We start from the raw sequence: 9,747 nt of genomic DNA on the forward strand, positions 1-9,747 counted from the left end.
TAAAAATACATACCTTGAACATGGAAACATACATGTTTTAGGGATCATGACAACTTAACAGTTAATGAAATAAAGGTTGTTGCATGAATGGAGGAATTTTGTGCAAATCTTCTAAAAAAGTCATTTTAAACACAGCAAATCTTATTTTCCTATACATCAAGTGAACTAATACAAAGATGTGATTTAAGAGTCTAGACACACACTGGATGCCAGCAAGACTGTTTTAACAGTTTCTTCTCACTTTTCTTCATATTCACCTAAAGTTCACACACCAACAAGTGTGTGTGTATTGGGGGGGGGGTGTCAATTTGACTCATTTCTTTTAACAGTTAAGGCCTCTTGAGTCACTTATCTCTGACAAGAACAACAACAGAGCGGTAACAAGTAAACTGTTTTCAGAAACATTGTATTATGATAAGGAATTTTTGACATAATGTGGAGGCACATCCCATTGCCTCCCAGGTGATGAGTATACAGAGTTTTCTAACGTGTCATAAACATACACGGCTCTATATACTGTACACACTGAACTTCTACAGCAGCGTCATAAACCTGAGAAACAAGATAACATTTGGAACTATCCCAATCCTTCCCACTCACTAACCGTGTTCTCATTATAAAACAAAGAGCCTCGAATGAAAATAATTTGCATAATGAGCAAAGTGGAGAATAAACTGCATCAGGTAAACGGAACAGATTTCCATTTCGAAAAACCATGGTTTGCACTGATTGTTCTGGTTAATTTGTTTAGCGAAAAACAGCACTGTAAAAGTAATCAACTTCAGTCTAACATCAGCCTCAGCTTGATGCGCGACGACTGGCTGCTTGCGGCTTAGCCTTTATTACATGGCAACCTTGTGTATGGGAATCAAGTCCTGTCCGTATGCAGCTACGCACTCATGCCTAGTAATCGCTGCCCGTGGCACTTGGTGTCTTGCCAAAATGCAACTCAAGAGCATCACTTTGGCGACTTCAATAATATGTAATATACATGGGAGCTATACTCTCAGAAAATGCCTAAAATCTGTATTTCACGTCATCGTTTCAATGAGTGCACACAGGGGAAGCTCTTAATTCTAAGACAGGAACTTCGTATGACAGTAAATTTGATCACAAACTATACACAAATCAGCAGGTCTACATAAGGATGAGAGGATACAACGCACATTTGGCTGCTAATCTAAGCAAAGCGGTTGTCTGGTCTGCCAGGAGACCCTAAAAAATGCAGCAGCCAGACAAAATATAAAATCAAAATCTCAACCCCCCATACCTAAACTGTAATGTGCATAAAGGTACTTCACATAGTCCAATCTGAATGGAATTTTTTTTTTTGAATTAATATTTTTGTGTGCATAACAGGGCCAGCTTCAGCAGGCAGAATGCTACCAGATGAGATGTGTCTCCGTTGTGCTGTGAGTTGAACAGCAGCTTTGTTCACTCAGCTCTTGAAGCGGGTCTGCTCACATATGTGGTTGAACTTCCTGAGATCAAGATAAATCATGAAGATAACATATTTTAGCCACAATTTCAACAGTGCCCACAGGTTGTATTTTGTCCAGCCTTGAGACCCACAATAATACAAGCACACCCTCTAGTGGTAAACAAGATAAAAATAAAACAAGTAGAAGAATAGACCTTTTATTTTGCCACACTCCAGAGAGAAAAGTATTCTGGCCAAGTGCAGAAATAAGCACTTATGTGTGTGTATATATATATATCTCCAATCCATGTTAGACTTAACATTTTAGTTACCGTGTGCGATATATATATTTATAGATATAGAGAGATATTGATGATCATAGATTTTATATATATATATATATATATATATATATATATATATATATATATATATATATATATATATATATATATATATATATATATACACACACACACACACACGCACATGTTTTTTTAAATAATGGTTTCACAACAGACTCGATGAAGTGTAATGTTTTGGTAGGAAAAAGTTGGTCCAATTTCAGGTTACGATACCGCCAGTGGAACAGAATACTGTTGTTAAAACCAAGTACCGCATGCATTTGAATTACCGTATTTTCCGCACTATAAGGTGCACCTAAAAGCATTCGGTTTTCTCAAAAGCCGACAGTGCGCCTAATAATCCGATGTGCTTTATGTATGGATAAATATTCAGATTTCTTGGACATAATATTTTAAATGTTCTGTAAAGCACTTTATTAAAGCTGCAGCGATTGTTAAGGCTCTTTATAAATAAAGCTGTATTGTTGTAATGTATTCCCTTTAGCATAGCTCCATTTAGTAACTGCATAATGCAACCTCCGTCACTATTGTAGCTTCTATGTGCCTTATAATGCGGTGCACCTTATATATGAACAGTTTTAAAATAGGCCATTCATTGAAGGTGCGCCTTATACCCCGAAGCACCTTATCGTGTGGAAAATACGGTATCTGTAAAATTATGGCAAGCTGTTGTTCATCGAAGCATAAATCGTGACATTATGTGACATAAGGGGTGTTCACACGGCACACGTTTGCTCCGGCGCTGCACCGATATATTTTGTTGCGATATATTTTACACCGGAGCAAATTTTGTGGAGCGTTTACACGTACAAAGCCCCTGAGCGTATTAGCACCGGCGCAGCTCCACTTGCATTCACACGGCAGTTTCTATCAACGATGACTTCAATGACACTCAGAAAAGCAAAAATATAATGCGCCAAACAGAAAAATCAAGAGAGGAAATCACAAAATAAATTCTATGGGGCACGGGGGGTTGTGAACACACAACAAAGGAACAAACTACACAAACAACTCCGAGACAGTCCAGTCTCCTACAAAAGGAAAGATTTGTTTGGGGACTATCCCCCACGTTCTAGTTGAGGTGGTATAACCCAAGAGGTGCTTGCTACTGTTACCAGCCATGTCTTGTGTCTTGTTATTAAACAAACACATGACGGAAGTCCGACAGAGCACGAAAGCAAGGCATTCTCGCCGTACGTAATCAACTCTTCTCATGCGTAGCGAGGCTACCTCCCCCTCGCAAACGAGCATTTGCTCCGGAGCAAATTGTAGCGTTCACACGTACCATTTTACATCGGTGCTGCCCCGCAAACGAGCATTTGCTCTGGAGCAAATTTTTAAACCACCTCCCTGAGGTGGATTAAAGTGAGGCAAATAGAAGTGTTAGTGGAAGAGGCCAAAATGTTCAGACGAGCGTAATAGATCATATTTCCGTCATCGGTTTGCGTTGCCGGTTTGCAATTGCCTTTCAGTATTTTAAGATGCGAAATCAGCAAGCGCAAATTAGCAACATAACGCAAAGTTTACCCATTTGCATCCTCTCCTGCCAGAATGTGCAAAATGAACTCTGTGGCAATTTTGCCCGTTGGGCAGACACAATACTGGGTGTCAATATTTGTTTGTGTGAGCAATAAAAACAGTTTGCTCTCGTTTACGCACAGGCAAACCTATCGTAAGTCAGGCCCCAACTGGTCCATGTGTCCTGATTGTAATGTTTGTATCGTCTTCTTGCCTTTTCACGATGATGGAGCTATCCAGCCTTACGGGAACTGCATTACCCGTTTTTCTTGCTGTCTCATCGCGAGATATAGTGATTTTTTTTCTTGTTGTTGTTTCTCCAACAAGTGTCATGAAAGCTTGTCGTCACCAGACACCAAGGGGTCTTAGCAAAAGGTCATTTAAAAGCTGCAATGAATGTAGGGTCCTTTCTAATCAGTCTAAAAGGGACTTTGGGACGGTGACTTTAGGGAACGCACATGGCTCAAGGTAATGCAAAAGGATCAACAAAAAGGTCTGATGTCAGCGTTGCAAAAAAGGAAATAGCTCAAGTTGTATGTAAATGACTTACATCGCATGATGAGCTTTCACCTGTGTACGACAGTTACGTCCCCAGTAGCAGTCGGGCCGAGACAATACAGCAGCTGAGAGAAGGAAGATACATTTCAAGAGTAGTCTACGATAACAGAGGAACTCCACATAGCCAGCCATCTAGTCCAGACAGTAGCAGCATTCAATTCAAAGAAATATTAATTACAAAAAAAAAAGTAAATGTACTTAAAATTATCTTCTGAGTGACCAACTTGCAGTTCTCAAAGATATCTATGGGTGTGCTGTAGATTTTGTCATGTCTATTAATATGCAACGATATGTAAAAGGCCAAAACGATCCAAGTTAATGCAATTCAAAGAAACAATAAATCGTCAGCAACATCAAGCCGATCTATATATCTGGTGTAGAGCTCTCATGAAGGATGATTTGATATCTATCTCAATAGACGAGGTGCGATACAATTTAAGGACGCAACGATTTTAAAAACGATTATATTGTATTGTAAAATGTAACAATTTGTCAAATCATCCCGAAAGATGTCACACTGTTGTACAGAGGGTCCTCGGTTTACAATTGCACACCGTCACTGTTAGACACTAACGCGGTCTTCAAAACAGGTTTGTCTGAAAGACACTTAAAAGCCGCAATATAAAGCATTTAAATGAAAACGGGGAGTACGGCAGCTAACTGCGCAAACTATTTATTAGGCCCCGTTTGCAACCTCAGAACTTTGCAAACTAGGACCTCCTGCGTTGTATGCCAGTGACACATTAGGAGCCGTTGAATTCGCCACTCTCAACAGCAGCTGAAGAACTTGTTGAATGGAATGCTAAAAAATACCTCATTCAGATGGTCACTCTAATATTGCTCAATGTGTCTGTCAATTATATTAATGGCATTTTGAGAGGTTCAGATGAAAACCCATTCGCACTTTATGACGAATATTTTTTACGGTGTTCTCTCACATGGAATGAGAACAACCAATACAATGCTATTTTATATAATCCTCTTTTTATAACTTTGGAATAGGTATCACAAGGTGACAAGAAACTCATTTGTCACACACAGCCTTGATTAGGTGGCCGATATCCATTTCTGAATATCAAAGAATTCAAACATAAATCCACATATCCAGTATAGAGATGCATGTGCACAGCTGTGCTGAATAAACACATTCGATTGGCCGAGTCGTGAGTTACAATAAACGTGTCGTACTCGTTTGCATCCGCGTTTGCATCCGTTACTACTGTGAATCCCGACAACGTAGTGCTGGTTGAAAAATGTTGCAAGGTTTGAATGGCTGATCTGAGGACTTAAGAAAATGTTTCCTCTCAATGTAAACTGCTCTCTCAACAGTTGGGGGGGATAAATAAACAAACAAACACAAATAACAAAAACTTCCAAGACATCTGACCTGGTAGTTCAGACTGAGGAATGTTCTGTCTGTACTTGTACGCCAACTCCTTGAAGACCATCAGGCCGCAGCAAACGCAAAGGATTGTATTTGCAGAAATACTTTGATCTAAGGAGATCGGTGGGATGCGGGTGACATTTCTTCATAGACAACATCCTAAATAGGCCGTGGTTTCAGGGCTCACCTGAAAGGCAAAATTTCCCCTGTTGCAAGTCATGCACAGCCTCCTTGAGCAGATCCCTCCATGTCTTGCCTCTGGAGGACAAATAATTCTGGCGCAAGGATAAAAAGCACACATTGACAGATAAGGTCGTAGGTTTCATTTTCAGCAGTTTTCATTCACTATTTAAGTCCGGAAAGGGTTACAATATTTAACTGAAAGAACTTTCTGTTCATAAAGTTTCATCATGTGATTCGGGTCAATTATAAACACACAAACTACTATAACTCTAAAATAGAACCTAAAAGGGAAAAAGTGGTAGACAGCTCTTCTACCGATTTGATGGAAGATCTCCAAAGTCCACTTCAAAGTCCACGGTCATGCCGAGGACCCACCGAGCAAAAGGCCTTTTAATACATCTCAAAAACGCCTGTGGCTGACGTGATCCCCATATATTCCTTCTTAAAGCTCTGAAGCCATGAGCGATGCAATCCATAAAACAATGAGTCCACTAATTTATTAAGTGAATATTAATATGCAGAGACTGAGGCTAATGAGGGCCCTTGTGTAACAAAGCATTTTGCACAATCAATTAAAAAAAAAGCCAACTTAAATGCATTCACGCTGTCTATTTTGACTCATTATTTCCTATTAACCATACAGACGAGGCATCAAATAGGCACAGACTCTGAAGAACTAGACAGCATTTTGAACAGTTCCCGAACATGAGTTGCGCTCAAGTGCACCAGTATATTTGTTCTCAAGAAATTTTCACCGCATTGAATAGGTTAGTTTTGCAAAAAAATATCAGTCCAAGTATTAGCAATTTGTGAAAGAAAAAAAGCGACCACATTTGGTCATAGGGGGTTTCCGCCAGCCAGCGGGGATTTGTACAAACATCAAACATGAACCTATTTTGGTAGAAGGGATACAAACAAAAAAAATCCCCAATGCTCAATGTTCTGCATTTCTCCAGTTCAATGTTCAGCTGGTGAGTGCACAACAGGAAGCACTGACTAAACCCACAGCAGCAGGGAAAAAAACAGGATTTGGAAAAGGGGCGGCACGAGTCAAAGTCACCTTTAGGATCTCAGATTCATAGCTATTGTTATTCAGCACACCGTCCAGGCATTTGTCCGTCAGATTGAGCTCTGCAAGAAAATGGAAAGTGCAATACTTCTGGTCAGTCCATAAAGGTGATAAAATAAAGAATAATCAAAAGTGTTTCGGTCAACACTGCAGTCAATGTTCTAAGCAGGTTACGCGTGCTGTGACATAAACTTGGCTTTCTTTTTTTCATGAAAGAGCATTACGTTTTCAGACAGCAGTGTAGCGTACAGCAGCTACTAAGCAGATTGATATCTTGTCAAAAACAGATCCATACCACTGACTCGAGCCAGGCAGCCTTGACAGCCAATCTTCTGGCAACCCCAATAAATGTGACAGAAAGGACGCTGGCACTGCGAACCTGCCAACAAACAATGCATCACACCTGCAGGCTGTGCAGAACAATAAATTCACCCCCCAAAAATCTGGCACGCTAACATTACTAAAATTGCATTACAACAAAGATATATTAAAAAAAAAAAAAAAAGTGTATTCCCTCGGCTGCTACAATGGAGTCACGTGATTTAATCCTGCCCGCTGATTCACAGAATGAAGACTTACCACTTCCTCTTCCTTTGCTGTCTATGCACGCTGATTCGCGGAAGAAGGATTTCATCACTTCCTCCAAATTTGCCGAAAATCAGTGGATCCATTTGTTTTTGCACGGGTCCGTTTTGGAGACAGTAGTAATCCACAATAATGTAAAACCGTACATCGTGACAGCAACTCTGACGATAATATCGAGGACGATACTTATCGCTCACCGCTGTGCACACACAAAGTATACATGCCATATGGTAACTTTTACGTGATTCTTCTTTGCCAGTTATTCATGATAACCACCATTGGTCATGTCATGAAGTTATTGGCACAGCTAAAATCAAAGCCCAAAAGTTGAAAAAGCAATGCGAGCGCAGGCCAGTAGGGCAAAGAAGAGGGAGAAGAATTTGATTTTCCGAACAGAAGTACATGTTAATGCTCAGGGCAGACTTCACCCAGTAACCTTGGTCTGCCGGTCAACAACAATGTGAACATGACTGGGGTCTTAAGTGCTTGAGTGGAAATGGGTTCTGCACGAGCAACACTGAAATAACGTTATTTGCACTTTTAATATCCAAGACAACTTTCTGTGTATTGCCCCAAGTGCATGCTTGTACACTCAATTGTCTTATACAGTAAACTAAGTACTTACATTGCTGCTGGCTGTTCAACTCAGCCCGTCTGTCTGGCATTGGCTGCAGGCAGCAGCTACACATCAGATGACAGCCTAGAGGGTGACAGCGGTACTCCAGAGGAGCTGCAAACAATGATAGGGACGTTCCCGTTTTTTATTGTGTTTTTTGTTGTTGTTTTTTTTTTTTTTTTTAAAGAAGAGAGTTCGAGGAAAGGATCTAATCTGATACCTGGTGGGTTGTCAGACGACGTTGAGGGCTCTTCGCCGAAAGGCTTTGCAGAACCTTCTTCTGCAGCTGGTGTGATAGGAGGTGGAAGAGGAGGAGACACAGGAGGTGGGACTGGAGGACCCGGAAGCCAGTAGTTTGAGCCTGTGGCAAACAGCCTCTGACCGACCTCTTTCCTGTAGCCTGGACACTGTCTGCAGATTATTAGAGGCTGACTGAAAAACAAACAAAAATACAAATTGGTGCTCCTCATTATCAAAAAGAAAGACAAGCATACTGTATTAATGACTACATTTATCAAGGACATTGCCATTTCTATTGTGGTGTTGTAGTTGAGGTAATATTGCAGTAGGACAATTTAAAAATCAAATATAAAGCTGTTGCAACAGCCAAAACTTTTACCTAATGTCAGAGGAGTCGCTGTCATTGTCGGAGAATTCAAAAGGGTAATCTGAACTGCCCTCCTCTTCGGATAAACAACGCTCAACTTTTGGCTGCAAAATGTCTTGAGTAATCTTGTTGCGGCTGTCCATGCTCTTCATATCCTCCTCACTGCGACACTTTTCTGTACAACAGATGACCACAGTTTGTTTGTACTTTGCAATTATACAGGATTCCCACTCTTCTTCTTGCTTCTTATTTATGGACCTTTTAAGGACTTTTGAGGGCTAATTTAGCAATTTTTAAAGGACTTTTTCTCCATTCAGCAGGGGATTCACGGAGGATTTAATGCCCACTCAGCAGTATGCGGGCTGAACAGAAAGCCACATATCACTGAGCTGGTGTTCAAATCATTGCTACCAAAGGAAGGGCACATCTTTATTTTTAGGGGCAATCAGCTAACCCTTTATTTGACAGACTGTATGTCAAATTTTAATTTTCCTACCTGTAAAAAAAAACTTGAATTCATTCTCAAATAAACTACACTAAGAAAAAAATTTATTTAGAAAATATAAAACTTCAATTTATTTTCGAATAAAAGTATTTTTTTAAGGATTTTTATTGATTTTAGAAGCTTTCCCTGAAAATTAAGGACAATTAAGAACATAATTGTACAACTTTTTTATGGATTTTTATGAACTTTAAGGACCCATGGGAACCCTGTTGTAGAAATAAAAGATGTTACGCACATTCATGTGGGTGCCTTTTTAAAAGAAGATGATAGCTCTTACATTTTGAATATGTCAAAGGAAATAGGGACAATGTTGTACACAGATAAAGAAAACATAATTACTCAGGTATATCACATACATGGCAATGGCGAGTGATGAAAAAAGCGGAAGGGGCGTGGCCTGGGCGGGCGTGGCCTGGACGGGGGCGTGGTTACTCACAAAAGTGGCACTAAACATGCTGAAGATGAAGTGTATTAAATTTACACAGTTTGAAAATTGAACAGAAAAAAATCCCAAGATCGCCACTATTCTTTCAAGTGAAAATTTGTGCAATTTTGCCTATGCATTCCTGGTGAGCACCAATATGTAACTCCAAATTTGCTGCTCAAAATCAAAACTAAAAAAACATTCCCTGCTATATTTAAGATTTGTTCATGACTTGTATTCATAAAGTGTTGTGTAAATGTGATAAAAAGCTGTTGATTCTTACCTCATACAGTGATAGTGAATATTTATTATGCATACAATTTATTATGCATAACCGTGCTTTATTATCCAAGACAAAACGTGAATTATCAATATGAATATAAAACGCAAATAAAAACAAATAAATGTTATCATGCTGTTGCTACAAATGCATACCAAATAAAATTGAAAAGATCATCCTCGTATATTTGAATAAAAAAATATATACCTCGGAGTGTACCTGTCTATCGGCGA

At 39.6% G+C, this 9,747-nt stretch overlaps 1 protein-coding gene and 1 long non-coding RNA gene across 3 annotated transcripts in view; one reads left to right on the plus strand and one right to left on the minus strand.

Moving 5' to 3' along the window:
- The first annotated feature begins 35 nt into the window (after positions 1-35).
- LOC109524959 (uncharacterized) lies at positions 36-5,822 on the plus strand. Its single transcript, XR_002170056.1, has 3 exons — positions 36-119; positions 1,967-1,972; positions 5,808-5,822. It is a non-coding gene; the product is annotated as an uncharacterized LOC109524959 (long non-coding RNA).
- chfr (checkpoint with forkhead and ring finger domains, E3 ubiquitin protein ligase) overlaps positions 391-9,747 on the minus strand; it is a 14,881-nt gene continuing 5,524 nt past the window's right edge. For both annotated transcript variants that reach the window (XM_019885118.1, XM_019885117.1), the window contains exons 10-18: positions 8,318-8,480; positions 7,919-8,130; positions 7,708-7,812; positions 6,793-6,876; positions 6,489-6,559; positions 5,433-5,520; positions 5,249-5,356; positions 3,854-3,926; positions 391-1,481 (exon numbers count right to left, since the gene is read on the minus strand). In XM_019885118.1, coding sequence (XP_019740677.1) covers positions 1,439-1,481; positions 3,854-3,926; positions 5,249-5,356; positions 5,433-5,520; positions 6,489-6,559; positions 6,793-6,876; positions 7,708-7,812; positions 7,919-8,130; positions 8,318-8,480 — 947 coding nt within the window. In that variant the 3' untranslated portion in view covers positions 391-1,438. The remainder of the gene's footprint in view (positions 1,482-3,853; positions 3,927-5,248; positions 5,357-5,432; positions 5,521-6,488; positions 6,560-6,792; positions 6,877-7,707; positions 7,813-7,918; positions 8,131-8,317; positions 8,481-9,747) is intronic.

Source organism: Hippocampus comes, unplaced genomic scaffold, assembly GCF_001891065.2.
Source record: "Hippocampus comes isolate QL1 unplaced genomic scaffold, H_comes_QL1_v1.1 scaffold45, whole genome shotgun sequence".
Classification (NCBI taxonomy): Eukaryota; Metazoa; Chordata; class Actinopteri; order Syngnathiformes; family Syngnathidae; genus Hippocampus; species Hippocampus comes.